At 40.6% G+C, this 26,520-nt stretch overlaps 1 protein-coding gene across 15 annotated transcripts in view; it reads left to right on the forward strand.

Moving 5' to 3' along the window:
• Positions 1-26,520, forward strand: part of DAB1 (DAB adaptor protein 1) — a 452,572-nt gene that overhangs the window by 140,771 nt on the left and 285,281 nt on the right. For all 15 annotated transcript variants that reach the window (XM_081486752.1, XM_081486754.1, XM_081486743.1 and 12 more), the window contains exon 2: positions 12,411-12,613. In XM_081486752.1, the coding sequence (XP_081342878.1) occupies positions 12,547-12,613 (67 nt within the window). In that variant the 5' untranslated portion in view covers positions 12,411-12,546. The remainder of the gene's footprint in view (positions 1-12,410; positions 12,614-26,520) is intronic.

Consider the following 26,520-nt stretch of genomic DNA (forward strand, 5'->3'; position numbering starts at 1 on the left):
CAGAGGATCTTCCAAATCCAGGGGTGGAACCTGGGTCTCCTGCATTGGCAGGCAGATTCCTTATCACTGAGCCTCCTGGGAAGCCAAAAGTAAATAGTCTTTCCACCTCCTCCGATGATTTCAACATGCAACAAAGCTTGGGAGGTTCTGCCCTGTGTTGCTTTACTCCTCACTAGAGGCCAGTGCTCCAGGGTAAGGGCGCACGTGGTAAGGAAACCTTCCCCGCGGAGGGGAGCTTCAGCTGACAGTTGAAGGCATTTGCTGGGTGTGACAGTGAAGAGAGCATTGTGTGGATAGGAGACGGCTCTCCATGTTGGCGATTTGCTCGGTATTTGTTGAATGTGATGGAAGTTTTTTAAGTTTCCGTGAGAAGGTTCACATAAACACATTCACGAATCAGGAAACAAAGGGAAACGCAAACTCCTTTGTCAGAGCGTCCATCCTCATTTATGGCTTGAGCAAAACACAGCCCCACAGTTATCACTGTTGTGGATACGTTTTGTGAACGAGATAATTGTGGAAATTGGGTTGCTTCCCATCAAGAGCAAATTCTTTTGTAGAGAAAATTTGAGCTATCCATGTATTCCATTTTACAGTAATTGAGATTGGACTAGCAAGTCATTAGCGAAGCAAAGGAAAATGATGGGCTCTTTATTTTTTTTCCAAAAGAAGGTAGAAAAAATTGATGTTTGAGAAGAGAGAGAAGAATTAAAATGGGGTGTCAGTAGTGGGAGGGAACATGCCCATCTCTTGGCTCTCTGGTTAATGAGAAGGTGGCATCTCTGTGCTTCAATCTCCCTTGAGTGCAGCCAATGGGAAGGTGCCCCCTGTGGTCAGGACAGGCACTGGGATGTAGACTGTCTAGGGATGAGCCTATGCCCAGGGTAAGGCTGGGTACCACACAGCCTTACCACACAGGTAAGGGCCACCTGGGTACCACACAGTTTGGGGACATCTGTCTCTTTCTCATCCAGCTCACCACTGGCAGATGTTGGCCTGTGTGGTTCTCTTCCCCACTGTCAACTTTGAAGATAATGAAATGCAGTTTGAGCAAAGGAGAGTCAATAACAGCGGTATATATTTTAGATACATCAGTAGGTAAAGCTGCCAAATGTGGTGCTTGCTTATTTAAAATATGCTTCACTGGGAGGGCCTCATTAAATACTTGTTTTTCTTTCTACAAGACCCCAGGGAATGGCTAGAGTTCCAAGTTACTCAGACACATCATGGAGGAAATGGGGATGATGGTAGAGGGCATTCAGTCTCCAAGAGCAAATAGACAGTGTGCCCCGCAATGTCATGTGGCTTGTGGGGTTAAAATGAAGGCAGGCATTGGCTAAAAAGCTAGGTGATGAGGGAGGTGGAGTTTTAGGACTGGTGCTGGGGAACAGGTATGAAGGCCACCTGAGGCCAGTCCCTATCCCTGGGAGGGTGTAGCAGTCACCAGGCTTTGATTCATCTCTCTCTGTAACTTGCCCACATAGTCTTCTGTGTACAGAGTAGGTGCTTAGAAACGTACGTAGAATTGATTTGGTTTACAGAACCAGTAACTTGCCAGCTACGTGCTGAAGGAGTTAGAGATATTTTCTCTTTTACTATTTCTTCTTGAGAATTCATTTATCTAGAGTATCCTTGGAAAGAAAAATTGAAGAGCATAAGCTTTTAAAGCCAGTAGCTCCGCTGATGCGAGCGGTCTCCCAGTTGGTCCCCTTATCCCTACCATTGTTGGTCTCCAGCCCCAGGGTGATTCCTGGGTTAGCATCATCTTGAAAGAATTGAGCTGTGTCAGCCACTCCCCTCTACAATCACTGTGGTGGCCCTCTGTCACCTGCTGGTGAAGTGAAAGTCGCTCAGTCATGTCCGACTCTTTTCGACCCCATGGACTATACAGTTCATGGAATTCTCCAGTCCAGAATACTGGAATGGGTAGCCTTTCCCTTCTCCAGGGGATCTTCCCAACCCAGGGATTGAACTGGGGTCTCCTGCACTGCAGGCGGATTCTTTACCAACTGAGCTATCAGGGAAGACTGTCATCTGCTAGTAGATGTTTCTTTTAATCACTTCTTCTTTCACCCACTAATGAGTCAATTTGAAGTTTGCACCTGGCAGCAGCACATGAATTTTTAGATACAAAAATTTATGTACATATGCTACTGTGAATCTTCATGTTAAAGGAATAAACTATCTCCTATTTTTCATATTAAAATAATCATAAGTAGCTATTACAGAGATTGATGTCTTCACTCCAGTGGAATTTTTTCAATCCTGCCTGGGCTCCCTACTCCCTAGTTTGAAGACTGTGGGTTCTCCAGATTACCCATTTTACAGATGAACAAATTGAGGCTCAGACTAGTTTGATAGCTTAAGTGCCTAAAAGTATATAAGCAGTCAGTGGGAGAGTCAGGCAGGAGTCCAACCCAGCCCTCAACTATTGGTTTAGGTTCTGCCACTTACTGATACATTTTTGTAAAATCATAGGTAAAGATTTTAGAAGGTTGGTTAGAAGTCAGGCCCCAAGTATTGAAAACACTAATGGAATTATTTTAAGCTTATACATTTTTTTTCTGATCCTCTATTAGTTTATGTAATGACTTTTCATGGTGCAGTAAATACTCAATGAAACTGTGTGATCCATTAGTTAAATGAAATGTTCCTAAGTATGCCGTGTTGCTGTCACATAAATTCCTTTAATATTGCTGAAATCTGGTTCTGACTTTTGTAAGCTTTGAGTTTGATTAAAGAAACACCTTCTGTTCCTCCTGTCATCTCCTTACTGAAAGGTGTCAGATACCTGAGTAATAACAGTACCTGCCTTCTGGAGTGGAGCATTTTATTTTCCCCAAAGTACTTTCACATAACTTTAATTTATTCCTGTTCATTTAATCCCATGAATTATAGCCAGCATTATCCCATTTTACAGATGAGTAAACTGATAGACCATTTAGGTTTTTTCATTCTAGATCTGCCCTAGAAATGTCAGACCACCAGATAACTGTACAGCAAGATCCCAATGGTTTATTTTTCAAGTTAAAAGTTAAAAGAAAGCATCCTTTGTTCAGAAAGAGTTTAAAACAACTTGAGTCAGATTGTTTTGACTGTATTTAAAAATACTACCGCTGTTATGCTTTGGGGGCTTCGCTGGTAGCTCAGCTGGTAAAGAATCTGCCTATAAGGCAGGAGATCCCAGTTTAATTCCTGGGTTGGGAAGATCCCCTGGAGAAAGGGATAGGCTACCTACTCCAGTATTCTAGGGCTTCCCTGGTGGGCTCAGACAGTAAAGAATCTACCTGCAATGCAGGAGACCTGGGTTTGATCCCTGTATTGGGAAGCTCCCTTGGAGGAGGGCATGGCAACCCACTCCAATATTCTTGCCTGGAGATTCCCCATGGAAAGAGGAGCCTGGCAAGCTACAGTCCATGGGGTCACAGAGTCGGACATGACTGAGCAACTGAGCACATTATGCTTTAGTATTATGTTCTTCACATACGTTAAGGAACACTGAAAATTCCCTGTTGGATTTTTTTTTTTTTTTTTTTTTTTTAGAGAGAGACAGTGCTGATGTTCATGTCCATGGGACCATACACTGTTGATTTTATGAAAGCCTATAGACCCTTTTCATTTTGTTTCTGGCTTCAGGTTATTTGAGCATGGCCTTTGTGGGACCTGTAAATGATCATATTTCCTTTTTTGCTTTGGCCTCTAGGACTCTCATAAATTTACGGCTTATTTTCTGCAACCTCAAGATTGTTTTTGTGTCCTATTCTTTTTTCTACCTCTACCTTCACTTCCAATTCTTTGTTCCCCTTCACTCCAGTTTTCTTCATTCATTAATTTTATCCTTTTCCAGAGAATGATTGTATATAAAACTTTATATAAGCTGCCTGACTTCTTTTTATTTTTTTTTCATAATATCAGGTGAACATAACCAACAAGCAACACAATGAACATGATGTCTCAGGCCAAGAGAGGTCTCCTACTTCTGTGATGTTTCCATCCTTTTCTGACATATACAGTTGTGGCAAAACAGGTCTGCTGTGAGGTTGTTAATTTATCAACTTTGTGGCCTTCAGAGTTTTAAACCCAGGATATGTTCTATCAGTGTAGGTCTCTTTCTGGAAGGGTTTGGTCTAAGCAAATGATGGCTGTGAGGATGGTGGTATTTTATCAGTAGAGAGAGATGTACTACCTTCTGATATCCTACTACAGTTTTTATAGCCTTTGCACTTCTGACATCCCTGGCAGAATTAAATCAGCACTACCATTGGGCTCCACAAAACCTTGCTCTGTCCTATTCTCTTGACCCTGAAAAGAAGGATTACAGAGAAGGAGCAAATTTTGGGCAGTTTCCAAATGGACTATATCAGATCAGTTAGCCCTTGACATATTAAAAAAATAGAAAAAGGGTTGACAGTTTAAAGTCATAGTCCCAGGGATGGAGAGGGAGATGGTCCAACAAAGGCTGACTCTGGCTCCATAATTAGCGCTACCAACCAGGGTTCTTGGCCTCTTTAATCAATAGAAATTGATCAGAGGCCAGACAAGAAATCCTTTATTGGGGCACCTGCTGCAGCAGGGGTGAATGAGAACAAACAATAGGTTCCCTTGCTGGCTGGCTTCCAGAGAGGGGCAAGCTTGTTCCTTATATGGAGTGAGGATAGGGGTGTGTCCAGGGGTCAGGCTGGGTAGATGGCTTAGGTGTTTTGCCCACCCCTTAGGTGGTGTTGCATGCAGGGGGCATGCACCGTACGCTGCTTTTTGCTCCCAGCTCCTCAAAAGGAGCGATTGGGTTTTTGGTCTCCTTGTTATCTTTGGTTTTCCGAATTCGCCCCAACTACACATGCATGCAATTATTTTTAGCTCCATACAGCTTCTTTGTATTTTATTGCTTCAGGAGAGGTATGTTCAGTTGCAGGCATTGCAGCACTGAAGCAAAGGGTCCTGTTTCCCAGGCCTGTCTCAAAAGGAGCTTGTGGTGATCTCTGGGGTTAATAGATAAAAAGTCTTAGGGGGCAATTCCTGGCATGGAGGCAAGTCTGGAGGGGAGGTCCAGGGCTCAGGAAGAGAGAGACCTGCTTGAAACAACCTTGGTCAAGAGACTTGTGTCAAGTCAAGCATTCCAGGCAGATATAGGATGAAGTTGGAATCTATAATAAGAACTGACAGCCATAAACTAATTTTAAACTCAACTAGCCTTGGGAATTAGAAAGCAGTCCATCCAGGGAGCTGGAATTGTGTCTGAGCTGTTTTTAAAAAAAGAAAGGTGTTGCCAGAATTGGCTTTGTTACATACTTGGGTGTGTTATAGTCTGAGCTAGGATTTTTTTTTTTTTAATTTGGAGATAATTACAGAAAAAAGTGTAAGAATATACAAAAAATACCCTACACCTTTTACTTAGATTCACCTGCTAATATTTTTATCACATTTGCTTTAGCATTTGTGTATTCTCTCTGTGTGTATATCCATAGATATACATACACATATGCTGCATACACATATATACATGTCCGAGATTTGTTTTTCCTGAATCATTTGGATGATGCATGTAGCTTAACCCTTTATACCTAAATATTTGGTGTGTATTCTCTAAGAATGGGCTTCCCAGGTGGTTCAGTGGGTAAAGTATCTACCTGCAACGCAGGAGATGAAGGCAGATGCGAGTTCGATCTCCAGGTTGGGAAGATCCCCTGAATGAGGGCATGGCAACCTACTCTAGTATTCTTGCCTGGAGATTCCCATCTACAGAGGAGCCTGGCGGGCTACAACCCATAGGGTCGCGAAAGGTCGGACATGACTGAAGCAACTGAATATGCATGCACGCATTCTCTAAGAATAGGTGTATTCTCTCACATAGCCATAGGAAACTTATCAAATAAAATAGATACAATATTTTTACCTAGTTTGCCATCTCTATTCAAGTTTGTCATTTGGCTCTCTGATTTCCTTTGTAGCATTTATTTTCTCTCCAAAAAGAGGATCTAATATTTCATCTAGTTGTTGTACCTCTTTTGGTTGTTTTAATATAAAATATTTCCACAGCCTACCTTTGTCTTTGATTTGCCATTTTTGAAGAATGGACTTTTCTCCACATTTTTGTATGCGTGTTCTTATTAGATTCCTGGCCAGGATACTGCGTCATAGTGATGTGGTCTTCTCAGGATATCACCTGATATCCATCCGCTCATCTCTGTTAATGTTAATTTTGATAACCTGATTGAGGTGTTGTTCAGTGTCTCCATTATATGATCGCAGATTTTCTGCTTGCAACTACAGACAACAAATGAGAACATACTTTAAGGCCTATGGATGGCTTCCTGGATTTAGCATTTACTGACTTTCTGGGACAACAAGATACGTTGGGCTCATCTTGTATCTGCCCTTCATGGCTCTGGAATAACCCACTTCTAAAAACTCTCGGTCTTTTTACTAAGAGTTGTAGTAGAAACTAAAATCTGGGTATTAAGGTATCACCTTGTCACTGGGGAATCTTTGCTTCTAGGCCTGTCCAGTGGACAAGGCTGGGAAATATATGCATATAAACACATGTGTACACACACCTACATGCAGATGCATGTTTATTTTATAAACCATGAGTTTAAACCCTGAAATCTCCAGTTTCCAAACTGTCCCCACAGTGCTCTTTCCTGGCTTCCCCCTTTTCATATTTTAATGGCTATTCTTGAATAATGAGAGTCTTGGCTCCCAAGAATATTAAAGAATTTACTTCTTTGCCCAGTCCTATAATACATTTAGAATAGTTTCATAATTGCTTTTCCCATAACACTACCAAAAAAAGCCTACTAAAAAGAGTTCAAGGTTTGTTTGTGGTGCTCCCTGCCCTGGTCCTGTTCATGACAGGTTGTAAACAGTTAAATTCTGTGTTTGTAAGTTATTCATATTAATTATTTCTCTCCCGCCTCTTCAGTGACTGTGTGTATGATGCTCCTTTGAAATACAGTTGCATTTGTTTCAGTTCACTTCCAGTTTTAGCCCTTCCCCCACTTTCCATCGCTGTTAATTTTATTTTTTATCTGAGATGTGAAGCATTAATATGCTTCCACATGTAGAAATTAAGTAAAAATCTACTGATAAGTATGACCCTCTGCCATGTCTTTCTACCTGGTCATCCTGTCATTTTAACATCTAGGATCTCTCCATGTAGAGAAACAGCTTCATTGTTTTCTGGTTTGTTTGTCCTGTTTCTTTTTGTGAAGATAAGCAGATTTACATATCCTCCTTTCTTACACAAAGACTGGCATACTGTATATTGAGCTAGGCTTTATAAGTGCCCGGATCTCATTGATCTTCCAAATCTTGCACTCTTGGTGGTGGTCTTCCCATTATACTGATGTGGAAAGTCCTTGTCTGTACTGTACTGTTGCAAACCTTTGTGCCTTATTGATAAATAGCCTGTTTTCAGTGCTTTATGCTTTAGATGAAAGTGGTTAAGATGTGCCAACTCATGAAGCATCAGGTAGTAGTACATACAATTTTTAATCTATCAAATTGCTGCCACTCAAAGTCCTACTTCTTGGAAGTCTACCTCTTCATCTGGTTTTTAAAGCTGGATGTCCCTTTAGACTGGAATTTTCAGTGTCTTAGCACCTCACACAATGCTTAAATCAGGATGCGGCACCTGGCTGGGAGAGTTGTTTTTGACTTTCTGTTTTTCCTTTTTAAAATTGAGATGAAATTTTAATGTATATAATTCAGTGTCACTTACTTTACTCATAATGCCGTTCAACCATCACTGCTATCTAGTTCCAAAACACCTCATCTCCACCATAGGAGACCCTGTAACCAAGAAGGAGTCAGTCCCCGTCCCCTGCTTCCCCCAGCACCTGGCAGCCCCTGCTCTGCTTTCCATCTCTCTTTGGATTATTTTTTTGGATAGTCTGGAGGAAAATGGAATCATTTTCCACTTTCGCAATAAGTGACCTTTCGTCTTAACTTCTTTCACTTGGCATGTTGTTTGCCGAGTTCATCCACCTTGCAGCCTGTATCGGTACTTCATTTTGTTTTATAGCTTGGATAATATTCCATTGTATGGATAGACTATTTTGTTAATTCATTCTCCAGCTGATGGAGCTCCAAGGGGGTTTTGAGTGAAACTGGGGAGAAGAGTGGCTTGTACCCTGCCTTGTGCTCTGCAACCTACTAGCCACATGACTGTGAACAAGCTCCGAAACTGACTCGTGCCTCCCTTTTCTCATTTGTCAGGTGATCATAATAATACTGTATAACTTCAAGTGACTGAAGGATTGGATAAGATAATATATGAGAAGTTCATAGAAGAGAACCTGGCAAACAGTAGTAGTAGTGGCGTTAGTTGCTCAGTTGCGTCCGACTCTTGGTGACCCCATGGACTGTAGCCTGCCAGGCTCCTCTGTCCATGGGATTCTCCAGGCAAGAATACTGGAGTGGATTGCCATTCCCTTCTCCATGGCAAATAGTGGGTCCTCCTAAAATTAGCTGTTTCACCTTTGGATTGTATGAGGGTGGGAGGGAAGGAGAGTGAACATAAATGTGTATTATAGTAGGTGTTTTAGTGTGTGTTTGTTCTGTTGTAGCTGCTCAAACCTTCGTGCTTTGTTTTATTAAAAAAGGCCTATCTGTTTTCTCTGCTTTGTGGTTTGGTGTTTTTGCACCCCGCCCCTCCCTATCCCCCCATCACCGAACATGGGATTTTACATTTAGAAGCAGTTCAGTAGACAGAATGTCTGTAGTGGAATGTTACATAATTCACATTTAGATTTGAAGAGCTCATTATAAAAAACCTGACACACTTCAGGAATATTAAATTACTGCAGATTGTGTGGAGCAAAGAAACATTATTGAAGCATTTCAAAATTCTAGGCGAGCCTGAATTTAACTGATGGGGTTTCACCGCTTTTACTGGGGAAAAATGATTTGAGTTGTCACATGGTTTCTGGCCCTAGAGGACTTTAATCTCCTTAATTACAAGGAAACGAATTTCCTAAATAATTTGGAGCTACTTCACAGCATTTGCTCAACCTCTGGCTTTTGGAAAATTAAAGGGAATGCCAGGGCCCTGGACGTAGAATGTTCTCTTCTTACTGAAGCTTCCTCATGCACATTTTTATTCAAGATGATGCAAGTTTCCTTTCTTTATTGATATGGGGAAGTACTTCAGGAATTCACAAGTAATGCTTATAACACTTGAACACAATCTCATTTTGTTAAACAAGTGGGATACTGGAGATGCCCACAGAATAGACAGAGGTGCTGTATTATGGCTTACAAAGTCAAAGGAAAGAAAATGGCACAAATCTAATCCAGTTTTATACACTGACTTTTAAGAGTGCTTGAAATGGTTTAAAACTCGCATATTTCAGTCCATGTCAGTGTTTATGGATCAGGTACCTACTTTGTGCAAGTCCAGCATGAAGGAAATATTTTAGCTCCTACCATTCCCTGCAGTTTGTCTTTAGAAAGCAAACTTAACCTGCCATGGTTTCCTCATCTGTGAAAAGAGGATAGCAGTATGACCCTGAGTCCGTGTTGTGACCTTGTATTCCTTTGTTCATAACACAGGAAACTATTAGTGCCTAACATTTATTGAGTACCTGCCGGGAGATGTGTCAGACACTCTTCTAAGCATGTTACCCGTGTGATCACAATTTCTTCAGCCACTCCATGAAGTTGATACTGTTACTCCATTATAAAGGTAGAAAAACTAGGCAAAGAGGGGTGAGCGGTTCAGTAATTTCCTCAATATCACATTGCTTGTAAGTGGCTCAGGCTATGAAGATGGCCAAGAATCAGATCATAAGTAAAGAGATTCACTGTTACCAGTGAAAGCTCATACTGCTGCTGCACAACAGGCCCCAATAAATCAAGAGATAAGTTGTTAAGGCAAGGAATAGTGACTTTATTTAGAAAGCCAGCAGAGCAAAAAGATAGTGGACTAGTTTCTCAAAGAACCATCTTACCTGAGTTAGAATTCAGGCTTTTATACTAAAAGGTGAGGGTGTATGGTTGGTTGGGTGTTTTAATCCTTTGTTCTTGCAGCTGTCCATGTAGGTCAGGTCATAATGTTCCTCTAAACCTTCAACAAGACAAATGTTTCTTTCTGCCTTGCAACTTTTTATCTCTATATGAATGGGAAAATGTTACAGCTTTAAAGGTCAGAGCCTTGTGAATGGGCTACCCTGTATATTTCAGGCTATAGACAACATTCTTATCTTATAGCAAAAACAATAGAGTACAAAGGTTAAAATAAAAGCAACAGATCCAATATGGAGTCAGATTTGTTCTTCCCTATTACAGTTCCATTTAACAGAGAGAAAATCTTTCTGCCTAAGAAACCTCTTTGAACTGAACCTTGAGAATGTCAAGCCAGACTTGAAAAATTCCACAGAAAGGTAACAGCACAATTGAAAATTGGGAAGTTAGGAAAGTATATCACCTCCCTACTAGACTTCTGCTTCCTTTTGTTATTTTGGTTGTTAACTTAAAGCCTCCCTGGACATGCTGATGCTTCTGCCTGAGACAACCATTTATTCACTTATTATACATGCATGAGTACCCACCCATTGGTCCTTTCCCTTGCCATCCACCTGACGAAAGCATCATTCTTCAAGATCACACAGTGCAGAGCTTCTTGTCTGTGAAGCTTTATTGACTCTTTCAAACAAAGCAAAAATAAAAACTTTCTCCTTTGTACCCCAGTCTGTTTTTGTTCTGATCATGTGTATTTCAGTCTCTTACACGACTAACACCTCTGCTAGACTGAGCTTTTTTGAGGACAAGAGGTCAGGCTTTGACTTTGTACTCTTGGGTTGCATGGTTGCACAGTACACATCTGTTGACATGAATGAGCCAGCACTTGCATCTGGCCCTTCTTATGTTCTTAGTAGATATTTGTTACAATGAAGCGACTAGTATCATTAATAAAATTATTTAGTCCCTTATAGGACCCAATTTTGTGACTCTGTCATCTCTTATAGAATGCTGTCTTTTGGGGGCAAGAGGTTAGGAAGGAGATGAGAGCTTTAGTGGCATGATACAGATAGATGGCACAAAAGTGGTGGGAAAACTGCTCATTTTCAACAGAGTTTTCCGTGTACCCCATTCTAGGAAAGTAATATTCCATTTTCTTTAGTTGCATTCTTAGGTCCTATACTTTAAGTACCTTCCTTCAGGGCTACTGTCTTTGTTAAAAAACAGTTTGTTAACAGTAGCAAATAAGATATCTTTGGATAAAGGTGTGAATTTCCCCATATTTAAGCCTTATTAAATTTTTGTGTGCCTTTTACATTAAACGTTTTCTAGTTAAGCCATGTTTAATTGGCATGATTAAGGGGCTTGGGTTATTATTCTTATTGAGCTGAAACTGGCATTCCGGGTCACCCTTTTCAGATTAAACAGTTCTAGATCTATTGCAGTAGCTAAGAATTGGCTGCACAGTTTGAAGATCCATTTCCAGTAGCTTTATCTTAATATTCTTTAAAAATGGATAACTCCTGAATGTTTATTTTCAACTGAACTCTCACATGTAACTATCAGAGATAGAGAGTCATGGGAAAGATTGTTGACTTCACACCGGGAATACATTCATTCAATTTAAATGAAATCAAATGAGATAATGTATGTGCAGTGGAAGCTGAGGGCACAGTATATAGTAAATGTATAGTAAATACTGGCCGTAATTGAAGTGGTATTATTATCATTATCATCTCTTCCCAGCACAGTGTCTGAACTTAATAGTACCTAGTAGTGTGTAATGCATATTTATTACAGAAAGAGGAATAAAATGTGTGTCTGCCTGCTCCTTTTCCTTTTTTCTTCCTCCCCACATTAAATGCTTGTCTGCTCATATAGCTGGGGGGAAAAGCTGACATAAAAATTGGCTTGCTGGAAAGTTTCTCAGCCCCATTTGTCACCTTACCCTTGAAGCCCAATTGTATGTCAACTGCATGTCCCCTCTGATGCCTGCTCGTGAGGGACAGACCACAGGTCACTTCCCTATGATCTGCTTCAGCTGCCAAGGCTCTGGTCAAGCTTGCCTAATGGATGGGTACCTCATTGTTGGAAATGCCTCCATGGGGCTGCTCAGGAAATATGCCTGTGCTGCATTTTCTGGGTGGTTTTCCGTGCTTGACAATAAGAAACCTGGAAAATAAAGCACTGAGTTTTGCTTTTCTTGAAAGTCCAGTGTTTTAAAGATCTGCTATGTGTTTTCTAGTTTGAGTTTTGCAAATAAGGCCTCTCAAGCTCTTTGCTTGAGAGCGTATGAGCCCTGTCAATGGCTTAATGAAACCATGTGGGCAGTTTATACATGGAGACCAAGATTTTCCTGTTTTTGTATGTTTGACAGTTCCTTTTTGCCCTTCTAATTTCTGACTTCACCAGGGTGGCTATTCTGAATGTTCTCTTCTCTTGATTTGCAGCGCTCGGAAGAAGTGAATGAAATGTGCAACTCGGGGTGTCGTTTCTGAAAGGAGGAGTCATTTTCTTGAAGAGGAGTCCTCAATGAGCCTGGCCAAGGCCCGGGATCTGTGTGAAGTGGACTAAGGATTTAGTAGGATGTCAACTGAGACAGAACTTCAAGTAGCTGTGAAAACCAGCGCCAAGAAAGACTCCAGAAAGAAAGGTAGGGCTCAATCTGTTTCTTTCCCAATGGCTACTTATTGTGCAGCCTTTCCCAATGGCTACTTACTATTCAGTCTTTGGAATAGTATTTGGTACTATCTTTGTGATTGCATATAGTTTTACAGTCACCAGCATTATTTGGTGTCTTTTGTATTCACAGTATCATGTTTTAATGGCTCATCTGTCTCTGGGTAGAATCCAAAAAAAAAAAAAAAAAAACTTCATAATATACAAGGCCCTTCTTAACCTGGCTTCTACCTATCTCTCCATCCCTCTAGCAATATCACTGCCTAAATCTGTGCCACACCCCCACCCAACCCTATTTGCATTCCAGGCATTCTATGTCTTGTAGTTCATCTTTGAATATATTAGGTTTGTCAAAAAGTTTGTTCAGATTTTTCTGTAAATCTTACGGAACGAACAAACTTTTTGACCAGCCCAATACCAGTGATTCTTGAACTCCAGCCATGCAAGCATGACCTAGATTTGTTAAAACACAGACTGCTGAGTCTCGTTCCTGGAGTGTTTGGTTCACTAGGCCTAGGGTGGGGCCCAAGACGCATAACAAGTTCTCAGATGATGCAGAAGCTGGTAGTTCAGAGACCAGATTTTGAGAGCACCTGGACTATCAGTTAAGCCTGAAATCCTTTTGTTGCTCTCCACTTTTTCTTAGACTGACCTTCTCCTATTTATTTTTCAGGGTTGAGCTTAGTAGGGCTCCTGGAGGGCCTTTCCTTACTCCCCAAATTGGGTTACTTCTTTTGTTCGTTTCACTAGCACGTTATTAGTATCTCACTTTATTAAAAACACCCTGTATTTTCACTGGACAACTGTACTATACACTCCTTCAGAGCTGGTTCTCTCCGTTCACCCTTTTAACTCCCAACAATTAGAAAGTGTCTGACATAGAGGAGGCACACAGGTATCTGGTAGAGAAGACTGGCATGCATAGTGTGATAATGAAATAATTCTATTGCTGTTCATGATTCTTGGAGGATTTGTTCCTATGGTTTTATGACCATGTCTTCTTGTTATAATTAGATGTAAGCAACTTGATGCTTGGTGAATATGTCTGTGTGTCTGTGGTGTGGTGTGTGTTTTCTGTCTATGTCATCTCTTTTCCCTCCTTGTCTTTAAGACTGCGTGGAAGAGGATTAATAGAACTCTCTTTCAAGTCTTAAAATCTGTCAGTATGGAACTGCAAAGAAGCTGCCGTTGGTTGCTTTGTATAGGCAGTTGTTTGTCTGAGGCATAGCCATGCCTGCCCAGTCATGTTTTCTGATGGCATTGTCTGATGCTCTGTAGGAAGCAAAGGACATAAATGTAATACATATGCAGTTCTCGGACAGTCAGAACCCTGAGAAGGACTATAAATTTTGCTTTAGATGTTTATTTGAAATACAAGTATTTTGGAAGAAGTCTATTTTATCCTTTAAAACCTAATATAAGCCTTACTTTTTATGCATGAGAGTATAAGAATAATAGAAAGAAAGCAAGTGAGAGAACAGGTCTTAGGAGAACTGCTACATGGAAAAAAAATTATTGCATAGCCCGGTATGTACTAGAATTCAAATGCTTTTTCACTGGAAACTGACAAGTTATATTTTTGCTTCAAATTTAACCTTTCCACTAAACTTATGCTCTTGAATGCTTAACGCATTAGAATTGTACTTAATGCATATCTTTTCATTCTTAATTTAAATACACAAAACCTGCAGCATTCTAAAAAGAGGATTCAGGTTTTTCAAAACATTGGCTTAGTTGAAGATTTGGAATGGGACTGTGAAGATGACCTTTGAACTCCTCCTTATCTTCATGTCTTTAGTAGCCCTAAAACCGACAGAGTACCTGTGCAAGGAGTATCCTCTAGTGAGTGGCTAATACTGTGAAGTCTGGGCAGACAGAGCTGGCTTCAGATTCCGCTATATCACTTCCCAACTGTGTGACCTTAGCATGTGACTTCACCTCTCTGAGACTCAGTTGCCTTTCTCTTAAAATGAAGATGTAATATTACAAAGCTCAAAGGCTCACTAGGAAGATTAATTGAAATAAGGCAAATAAAACACTTAATATAGAACTTGGCATATGTTGAAAACTCAAAAAAGTTTATCTGTAATCTTCTTCTTCCCATTTCTCCCTCCTCTTCTCCTTCCTTCTTCTCATCCGCTTCTTTCCCTGTCATCTTTCTCCATCTTTCCCACCTCTCCCTTTTTCCTATTTCTCTTCTGCCTTTTCCATTCCATCCTCCTCTTCTTTCTCATCTTTATCAGAATCATCACATTGTTTTCTCTTACCCAAGGGGATCTTAAAAAGTATATAGCTGATTTGTCCAGAACAAGATTTTACAATTATTTGCAATTATGCAACAGTGTTAAGCAGTTTTTTGTTTTTTTTTTTTTCTTGATACCCTTGTCTGGACCGAGGCACAAGGAAAGCACACATATACATTAAAGGGAGAGAACAAGAATGTGCTGGTAGTAGGATTAATTCATTTCCTGTTCTTTAGTTTCGGCTATGGGATTGTATAAGTATTCCATTAAACAAATGTTGCTAGCTGGGCCAAAATAAGTAGAACTTTAAAAGGAAGTAAGTAGTTTATATATTCATTGGTCTTGAATCTTGAATATAATAGTGTTACTAAACTCTTTTACTAATATTTTTCTATGACTCCTCTTGGATTTTCTAATGAAGCAATATATAACCTTATAAGTAGTTTCAGGCTTCTTCCCAATCTTTAAATATTTGTTCTTTTTCTTACTTTATTACATCGTCTCAGTCTCTTAATACAGTAGACTTTCCTGGTGACACAGATGATAAAGAATCTGCCTGCAATGCAGGAGACCCAGGTTCAGTCCTTAGGTTGGGAAGATCCCCTGGAGAAGGGATTGGCAACCCACTCTATTATTCTTCCCTGGAGAATTCCATGGACAGAGGAGCCTGATGGGCTACAATCTGGGGGGGAGGGGGTGTAAAGAATCATTAATATGATATTTAGTAGAGAGTAGGTATCCTTAACTTTTTCTTGAATTAATGGAAATGCCTTAAATTACCTGTAAGTGTGATATTTAAGTCTTATTTAATATTCATTATTAGTTTCCCTTCATTTATCATTTCTAGAATTATTTTTTAAATCTTGAATTTTCATGCAGAATTTTATGATGCTTTTTCTATATTTATTTCAATGATTATACATGTATTTTTTCTTTTAGTTTAAAATCAGTAATAAGTCATGGATTTCACTGATAGATTTTCTAATCTTCATTTCTGATATCTTATTTTATATACCCTGTGGTTTTAGTTTGATATTTTATTTAATATTTTGTTATTTATATTCATCAGCAAGGTTGGTGCATATTTTTCTTTTCTTGAACAATCTTTGTGCCTGACATAGGTCAAAGTTAATAACCTTACATAATGATATTGGTGGTAAGGAAACAAAGTAATTTTAGACTTCTTTATGAACAATAAATATTTTTTCTTTTTTAATAGTTCCATTAGACTTTTTAAAAGTTATAGATGCCTATTACTGAAAACTAAAAAAGACAAGGTAAGCATGCATAATCCTAAAAATTAAAAATAACTTATTAACATTCTAAGTTACTTCCTTCTGAACTAACTTTCCTGGGTAATATATGTACTTGAGATTATGCTGTTCGTATGATTTGACATCCTGCTTTGTCATTTGACATTCTATCATAAGTATATTTCTCATTTTACTACCTGGTATTACAGAATAGAAACGTTTTTCTTTTCTTGGCAAGATTTAGATGGTTGGTGGGGCAGACATTTTGCTTCCTAAGAAAAAACCAGCACCTGACAATGTGAGACATCTATCATGACAAAGAGTAGCATAAAGAATGTTAAGAGGCCGTTAATAATTCTTCAAAAACCTATCACCCTAGTTCTTTGACCCAGGCTGTTGAAAGTAAGTCAGACAGATTCACAAACAAGTCACACTGGAGCATATTTCACCACAAAATGAGTTTCTAGACAGGCCATGTATGAGATGCAACTAGAGTATTCATAGTTCAAATAAGGAGGGGATGAAAGTAGTGAGAAATAAGTTGTTTCCTTCATTTCATTTTTATTGGATTGTGTCACTACCCATACAGCTTGTCAGAGGTGCCTCTTCTGGGAGCGGAATTTGATGGAGGACCAGAGAGAAAGAATGTATATTTTCAGGTTCATTATCTGCCATCAAAGGGAGAGGATCAGCCGACACAGTTTGTTGTGATCCTGGCCTTAGGACAGCCAGTAGAAGCCTGTGGTAGAGGAGTGGGTCCCAGCATTAACAGGCATATCTGGGGGTGATTTTAGTCAGTGCTATCTGGCAGCTTAGTGTCGTGGAAGAGCCCTAACTGTGGAGTCCAGCAGACCTGGTTTTTCCTCTATAACTCTTCTCCTTATCTATTGTGTAACCAGAACTTAGCCCCATTTACCCTTGTCTTTAAGTGTGTTATTCCAGTGTGTGTGTAGGGGGAGGTGGCGGGTGTTACTACTCTGATTGTTATCAGAAAGATGAGTGAAATTATCTTGGATAAAGGGCCAGCTTGGGATCTGCAATATGGTCAGGGTTAGCTTTTTTGTCCTCTTCCTTCTGAGATCACAGTTTAGTATTTTCTCCCTATTTTCTAGAAATACTTGGACATAAACTTAATCACTTTCCTTATGATTATTGTGGAGCTCTACTCAAGGATAATTAGTGAAGAACAGTGACACAGCAACATGCTACCTGATTATTTCCTCCCAAACTGTGTTTGAACCCTAGCTGTGTGCCTCAGTAGCTGTTCAGACTTTTGAGAGGTTTCTTAGAAAATTTCTGTCAGTTGTGGTGAAGGAATGATTTCAAGAACAGCATGCTCAGGGTCCTAATCCCTCCACTGATTGGTGAGTCCTGGGAAAGAACTCTGTTAATTATAACTGGCTTACTACTTAGGAGCTCATAAACTTTCGTATTTATTATCCCACTGGTCCTTAGGACCTTGGGAGAGTAAATTTGGAAAATCATTTTACCATGATTTTACCCTTTGGTGCAGAAAGAGCTGCTATTTCATCGCTTCTATCTGCTGCTTTTATCCTGCAGGGAGGCAGACTTGGGGTCATCAAGACCTTGAATTTGTGTTTGTACTCCAGGCCCCCTCTCTCGAGTTGTTCACCTCCAGGCAAGTCACTTCCACACTTGAGCCTTATTTTCCACAGGCACTCAGTGGATGTAGAACTTATATTTGCCAAGTGTGACATGTAGAAGAGGCATATTTAATTAATTACTTTGTCTGCAAATGTTTATCCAGCCCTAGCCATGAGCCCAGTGGGAGCTCGGTGTTCTGGAGGTGGATCAGGGGGATAGAAACACTGGAGAAGGAGATTCGGACTCCAGCCAGTACATATAGTCCAAGAACTTCTACCTGAGGCGAGGCCCTTCTGACCTCTGTGGGTCTCATCCTTGTGGCTCAGTGGTGAAGAATCCGCTTGCAGTGCAGAAGATGCAGTTTCGATCCCTGGGTCAGGAAGATCCCCTAGAGAAGGAAATGGCAACCCACTCTAGTATTCTTGCCTGGGAAATCTCATAGACAGAGGAGCCTGGCAGGCTACAGTCCATGGGGTCCCAAAGAGTAGGACCTAACTGAGCATGCACACATGAATGTATCCTTCAGAAGAAAAAAAAAAAAAAAAAAAAAAAATATATATATATATATATATACACACACACATGCGTTTTTTCCATGTTGCTACTTTTCTTCATCTCCATGTTACTATTCATAAATTTTATGTTTCATTTTTAACTCCAGTTTATACTTACCAATTAAAATGGTGCATTTTTATCATACTAAAGAAAATTTTTATGAAAACTTTTTTCACTGCTTTCCTGACCCAAAGCAAGTGGATTTCAGCTTAATACAAGTAACATGATACTCCAAATGTCTACTTACATTAAAACATGAATAACTTCTCTAAAAGTACGTCAAAGTTTAGAAGGAATTAGTGTTTGGGGGCCAGAAGAGCCTTCTTTCAAGATGTGTTCTTAAGAGATGAATGACTTTCCCGTAATCACTCAGTTGGTTAGTGGCGGAGACAGAGCTGGAAGTCAGGAATAACTCCCTGGATGATGTTGCTTGTGTTTACAGATTCTCAACAACTTCCCTTCTTAGGATTAAGCTCTTGGTGTGTTTGCTCCTTCTTTTATGTTGAAGCCTCCTGGAAGAGCTTGTGCTTTTAGAATCAGATAGACTGAAATGTGCATCAAGGCTCATCACCTTTACTACATGTATATCTCAGGCTAACTGCTTAATTGTTTCAAGTCTCAGTTCCTTCATCTTAAAATGGAGGTAATAATACCTGTCTCAAAGTGTTGTAATGAGTATTTTACAAGTCAAAAATATAAAACACTTAACACAGTTCTTTGTATATAGACTCAAGATAAGGGAATTTTCCCTTTCGCCTCTGGCCCCTCAGCTGCCTACCTGAAAGGTGACCTTTTTCTTAGTGCTGCAGGATATAAAAAAAGGTGGAAGGTACCCTTTTCTCCAGAGGTGCATGGGATAATCAGGCAGTAAAAAAAACATACTGGTCTGTCTTCAAAAGCATCCTTTTTCCAAAGAATAACTTGGGAAGTTAGACAGGAAATACAAAGGAAAATGGACCATGTTGTCAAGCTACATTCATTAATAACCATCATTTCTTGTGTGCTTCCTGCATGCTAGCCTTTTTAGATAAATTGCCCCAAATGAGCCCAAACCTTACATTGCCCCATGGAACACATAAGAAAATAATGTTCAGAGAGATCACGGGACTTGCCCGAGGTCATATAGCTTGTCTACATTGGCTGGAATGCGCTAACAAGTTTGTCTGATGTGTAGGTTGGTGCCCTCTGAACGCACGTGTTGGCCCTGTGCCTTGATGTGGGAGGTGGGAAATGTGAAAAAGGACTACACTCTTTGGGGGGATGGACATAGAAACAGGTTAGCCACCTCACGTTAATTTGTGGCACCATTCTGTTTTCTCAGGGTTGGATCTTGGTGAGCTAATCACTCTCTACTGGTGCTGTGATTTACAGGCTTTGAAAATTCAGCATCAAGGATTTAGTAGCAAGACAACATATATTTCTCTGGAGTTGGTCTGTGAAGTTCTTGGGCTAAAGAATTTGAGAGGGAGGAAACACCATTTTGGGTCTGGAAGTCTAGTTTTTATGGAAGGACTGCTGTATCACGTTACATGTGGTAGACAGAGACTTCTGTCTTCCCCACAAGCACATGGCCTTGAACTTATTACAGGACACCTCACACACTGTGGCCATTCCTTCATTGGTGACTTTGTTCTAACTGATTTCTTTAGAAAGTCAGTTTTCTTCAAATCCCGCTGCACACCTGCTCTCCTCTGTGAACATATTTTGTAACCCCAGCAGAGTAAGCTGCAGCAGGCAGAGCAGCAAGCCAGCCTTCTGAGGCCTGGTCCATGCCTCTCTGTCCCTTTTTCTCTCCCCATCCTGCACCAACATGAGCCCAGGTCTCAGGACACACTTCTGCAACTTTCATGCATACTGCTCCCTTACTTGGATCATCTTTCTCACCCTGTTCTCTGGACTGACTCTTGGTCATCCTTCAGAACCTAGCAACCATTTGACAGACCCATCATCCTTGACACTTCAAGCTTCCAAGTGCCCTCAATGAATTAATCAATGATATTAGTTCCTGCAACCTCCCAAATATCTCTCAAATCCACTCATCCTCTCTCTCCACACTGCCTCTCTCCTCAGGATAGTTTGGGCTGCCTTCATCTGTCATCCAACCCATCCTATCACCCTCTGAGAGGGCCTCAGGTTTTCAGAATCATCCATCTCCAAGCTCTTCCTGACACTGCTCACTAATGGGAAGATCTGATCAGTTCTGACCTTTGCTTCAGACCCTTCTGTGAATGGTCACCACTGCCCTCAGGATAAAGTCCACAAGGTTTATTGGGGCTTCAGGGAAGCCTTGCCTGGCCTGTCCCCTTCTTATCTTTCCCTCACATCCCTCACCACTCTTCCAGAATGATATTCTACTCCCTGGCTTAACCGAATTCATTTCAGTCTCCTGAACATACCATGGTATATTTCACATTTGGAATTTTGCACATGTTTTTTCTTCTTCCAGGAATAGTACTTAAAAATAATTCTCTTCAAAGCAACTCCACTTCTGGTTTAGCTTCAAGTTAGCTATTACATCCATGGAAATGTTCGGGGGGCCCATTGCAACCCACCCAACACAATCCCCAGTTGTGATCATGACCAGTCTATGTGCTCACAAAGCACCTCATTTTGCCCATCTTAATACACTGTTTTAATCATCTTTTAGTTCCTCTTTATCCCTCACTAGGCTGGGAGTTCTGTGAGTGCAGGGACTATATCTGGCTTCAGTTTAAAAAGAATAATAATAATTTTTAAAATATTTTATTTTTGAATGTGCTAGGTCTTGGTTGCAACAGGCTTTTTCCTACTTGTGAGCACCAGGGAGCTACTCTAGTTGCAGAGCTCGAGCTTTCATTGCGGAGGCTTCTCTTGTTATAGAGCATGGACTCTAGGGCACTCGGGCTTCCGTAGCTGTGTTTCCCATGCTCTAGAGCACATGCTCAATAGCTGTGGTGACTGGGCTTAGTTGCTCCATGGCACATGGGATCTTCTCTTACCAGGGATCAAACCCATTTCTCCTGCATTGGCAGGCAGATTCTTTACCACTGAGCCATCAGGCAAGCTCCTAACTTCACTTTTACCACTAAGCACAGTGTTGGAAGATGTAGGTGTGCAGCCTTGTTGAATAAATAAGTGAATGAATGAACTTATGACTAAAAAAGCCTCACATGCCTCTATTTATGAAGGCTCTTATAGCACGCTTCGTTTATTCAAATCATCACATCTACCACATTTTTCTTATACTTTTTTTGTCTGCCTCTGCCACTAACTATGAGTTCCCAGCACAGCATTTGGAACATGGTAGGTATTCATTAGATGTTTGTTGAATTAATTATCATAAAGTGTGAGGGAGAATGATTTGCACAAGCAGAAAGAAAATTTAAAACCATCAACATCTCCCTTAAGAGCTTGCTCTGGAGATTCTTATTATGTGGCATTGAAAATTCCTCCCATTCAGTGAACTACCTCTCCCTTTTGCAATGTGTGTCCAATCATGTCTGGTGCTATAATTCAGCGTGATGTGGGCCATATTGGTAGTAAGAGCTATAAGATTTGCCATATTAGTTCATCCCACTGCTTCATTAAGCTCAGTGTGCTGCCTCTGGCAGTGGCTGGGCTTGAATTTTGATGTTTGGAAGAACAAAGCCCTTCATACTAGCCCTCCGATTTCTATGAGTCAGGTAAAGTTACAGTCCTGCCCAGTGTCTGAGAGTCTTCATCTTTGCAGATAATCAGTAAGCGGCCCAGAGGATGGGGTTTTATTATCTGTGTGGATTTTATGAGCAGACAAAGAAGGTCTCAGGTGTGTCAGGATGTCAGCCACCCCATCCTATAGTGACACAGTTTCTGGGATGGTCAGAGTACAACATGTTGCAGGATTGCATGTTTCTGCCCAGTCCATCAAGAGAGCACCCGTGGTCAAAGGGAGAGGTGAGGGTGGAGTGGAAATGTCTCATTTAAGCTTGAAAACAAGCATCCCCTTATTTCATAAGAAGCAGCTGAGGCTCAGATTGGTGAACAACTTGCTTGAAATCGCACAGCATGTGACAAGTTAGGGACACATTTGCACCTTGATCTCTCTGACCCCAAAGCCTGTCCCTGTGCTGAACAGTGGACTGAACTTCTCCCTACTGAATGAGTGTCCTCTTGTTAATTACCAAGTGATACTTAACACTGAAAGACATCTTCCTACAGATTCCAGTAACCAACACCATTGGGCTGAGCCGGCCTCGGCGGCAGAAAGGAGTGATGGTAGACCATGTGGTGGAGGCAGAAAGGGAGTTAGCAAAGCATAGAAGCTCTAGCACTTTACCCCTTGTGACTGTGGTGTGTGAAAGGTTGCTACCTATAAGGGCTCTAGAAGCTGAGAAGGAAGCATTTTGCTTTCTTTAGGAGGATGCCAGAGAGTCCAGGCTTTCCAGATGTTTTCCAGTTTTCACAGAGTTCAAGATGAAGTGTACTTGAAGGATTTTGACTGCGTATAAATCAAAATACATTTTAAGATCTGAATTTGGAACAGGCGCTCTGATTTTGCAGATGCCCCAGTTCCGTGAATAGTATCATTGGCTCAGTGTACCTCCCAGTGGGCACCCCCACATCAGAAATACTAATGATGATGATGGTGATGAAGGTAACTACTCTCTGCCCACAATTACAGAATAACAGGCAATGTATTCAAGCCTTTATATGTATTTTCTCTTGCAGAATAACCCCTTGAGGTAGCTCCTTATTTGAAATCTCATGTTTACAGGGGAGAAAACAGAACTAGGAGAAGGAAGACAGAGTGAATGCTGTAATCTCAGAATCAATGCTCTGAAGAGCCCTGTGGTTCTGTCTCACGCATCCATTTAGCAGGTATTCCATGTGCCTTACATGTACCTGGCACATTCTGAACAGAGTGACCTGCTTGAACTCCTAAACATGCTTGAGTTTGCTGCAGCAGCTCTCCTTTCAATCTGGAAAAAATCCCCTTCTCTCTTGTCTGCTTTCAAGGTTCATCTGATCCTCTGAGACCCAGGTAGATGGCATCCCCCTCCTCCCATGTAATTCAACCTTCCTTTCTCCATGATTCTCAGCATACCATTTTAGAACATTTGTAATTTAGATGAAGCTCTCCTTCCTTTCTTCCATCTATTAGCATTTCACTTACAGACTTCTCTTCCTTGCTGGATTGATAGAGGGGACTGTGTCTTGTTCATCATTTTATTCTCTCAAAGTTAGAGGAGGAGAATTATTAAAGAATTCCCAGTGAGGAGAATGGGAAATGGCATTAATTAGTTGACTACTCAGTACAGAGAATGCAATGAGAATCCAAAAGATTTATGAAGTCAGTAGCACTCCCATTTTTCAGATGGATAAACATACTCAGGTAAGTTCAGAGTTTGTTCAGCATCACTCATCATGTGAATGGAAGAGCAGGAATTTTAAACTCAGGTCTAAATGATCCAGAGCACGGGACCTTTTTGATATATTCTGTGTTTTCTCTACAGTGGTCATTGAATAGAACCTCAGTGCAAGCGCATTTCCTAGGGGTCTGGTTGCTCTTGCAAAGCAGTGGCAATATATGTAGTTTACTTTTTTTTTTTTATAAAGAGTTTCTATATCAGCATTAGAGATTTCACTTCCTTCTACCTGGGGACTGTGGTCATTTCAGTCTTTCAACCTTCCCTGGCTGACACTACTGCTCTAGGAAGAACATGCATTCCAATTGTTAAACCAGAGGCAAGAAAAACCACGCAGGAACTCACGTTGGAAGAAGCCCAGCGGATGATGAATAGCAGACCTGAATCTTATCATGTATTTCAGGATGATGTACGGGACTGTTGGAAACTGCCTTTGACAAATGTGCCCGGGAAGGGGAATTATCTCCAACAATGAAAAATGTTCTTATTATGTGATCCTAAAAAAGGATCAGGACCCCTATCATTGGGGAAATGATTATCCCCACATCCTTTATTAACAGCGATATGGAAGCGTGTGCTAAAGACGATGGACGAGGCAATGATGCCGTGATGGATAGCCATGAGTGCTGGAGTCAGGCTGGACTTAGGAAAAGTAACCTGATGCTTGATGGCAGATGGGAAATGTGTAACTCTCTCAGGTCGCTTTTAGCCCTTGCTTCTTAAGCTCTGCCAGACTTGTCCCTGCTGTCTTAGTTGAGTATCCAGTGGCTTTTGGTCAGGCTGAGGCTCTGATTAAATAGTAGAAGGGATATAAGTTTGTAGGAAATAAAGCTGTTTTTATGGGGGAAGAAAATGGTGTGCGCAGCATGTTAAGTATTTAATCTTGTTTTCTTTTCACATTTCACATGCATATGTAGAAACCTGGAGTCACAGAGATTCAGTAGCCTGTCCAAGGCTGGAAGCCAGCAAAGTGAGGATTTGAACCTGAGCAGTCTGATTTCCAAATCTATGTGCTTTGTAGACCATCGTAGCTTTTAATAAATAACGTTCTGGCTGGAGTTCAAAAGAGTGGGAGAAGCAGCTAAATGAGGTGTGTATGTGAAGGTGCCTACTGTCATCTTTAGTACAGAGTAGATGTTCAGGCAATGCTAGTTAAGTCAAGACTTTCCATTTAGCGCAGAGAGCTCAGGTTGATGCTCTGTGATGACCTACATGGGTGGGATGGGAGGTCTTTGAGTTCCTTCCTTCTTCTCCTCTCCCCTGTCTCTTTCCTACCTTCTTCCCCTCATTCCATTTGTGAGCTTTCTCTAAAGCCAGGCAGAGTGCTGGCCACAGAAGAAGATTGTAAACAAGTCCCTGGCTTAAAGAACCTAAAATCTAATATGAAAGACAGACAACTGAGAAGCAATTATAGTTCACTGGAGTTAAGTTAAAATCCCAAAACAGAGATAACCAGGTTTCCAAGGACTTCCCAGGGTTTGTGAGATTTAAATAAAGATTCTTGGAGTTCAGATTTCTTTTTTTTATTCAATGAATGCTTTGTGAAATATCTCCTATTATTACAGACATTATCTACCTATTAGATTTAAGTCCCCAGTTGCAAAAAATAAATCCTACTCTGTATTCCAGTGAAAGAAAGGCCAGTGGATCAGACATCTCACTGGGTAGCAACTTGCTCCCCCTTCTTCTTGAGTAAAATCTCCTTCAAGAAACACACATATTTTATTCATTTCCTATTATGTGTAGGACCAGGTACATAGTATGTGCTTATTAAGTGTGTGTTGAACAATAAAGCAGCCTATATTAGAGGTAATTCTTTGGCCTTTGGCCTACATTTTACTAGAATCAGTAATTTATATTCCATTAGTTTTCCTTTGATGTTTTAAAATAATGATTACTGTAGCTTCTCCTTCTGCTCTCAGAGTTATAGATTGCAAATAGATTTTGTGTAATTTGCCAATGCCAGTCAATTTTAACGGCTGCTTGGAGCACTGTGTAGAGGATTCTGACGTGGTATCCTAGCTTTGAGTGAAAGCAGTTAACACTCAGGTGTATAGCTTTTCAGTCTCTTTAGTCTTTTAGTTTTTCTGCATAAAAGTGTGTGCACACAAGCCTGCAAACACATACCTTCTAGTTTGATCCTCCTGTGTATTTAATTCCATGCTTTTTCACTAAACCTTACATTTTAAGCTATTTCATATCGTTATAAACTTTTGACAATCATCATTTACAAAAATCCTAAGAGATCTCGTTTTCTTTACTTTTACTCAGGGAATCTCTCCCTCAACCCTTCTGTCACTGTTGCCATTCTTCAGTGGCCCATTCCCAACTTTGCCATATCTTGCTGAAGTTGGAGCATATACAGAACTGTTTTCCATAGTCAGTGATTCATTTTGCTTTTCCTCCTTCAGCTGATGCAGTGTTTGTTTTCTGTATTTTGTGGCCTAGGGAAGATGTTAACTCATTTCCTACAGTGAGAAGAAAACGTGAGATTTTGGGGTGGGCTTCCCTTTGTAGGAGGGCCACCAGCGTGGGCCACTGTTCTGGTACAACCTTGGCAATGAGCTTTGCCAATGGAGGCCTCTGAGCTGTAGTGCTTTTGCCGTTCAAATCTTTTAACCTTAGCTTATCAACTTTAATACATTGTCCTGGTGCCTTGATTTTTTGGTTCATCTATTTTAATGTGATGAAATGTAAAAACCAAGCACAGCCTTGTCCCCTCACAATGACTTTAGAGTTTTTCAGCTGATAACCTAGCTTTCATCTGTTAAGGATTTGAATTTTAAACAGTCAAAAATACATTTTCCTGGTATCTATCATCAAGTGATTAGTGCAACTATT

The sequence above is a fragment of the Giraffa tippelskirchi genome, chromosome 5, assembly GCF_054371585.1.
Source record: "Giraffa tippelskirchi isolate mGirTip1 chromosome 5, T2T-mGirTip1v1.2.pri, whole genome shotgun sequence".
Classification (NCBI taxonomy): Eukaryota; Metazoa; Chordata; class Mammalia; order Artiodactyla; family Giraffidae; genus Giraffa; species Giraffa tippelskirchi.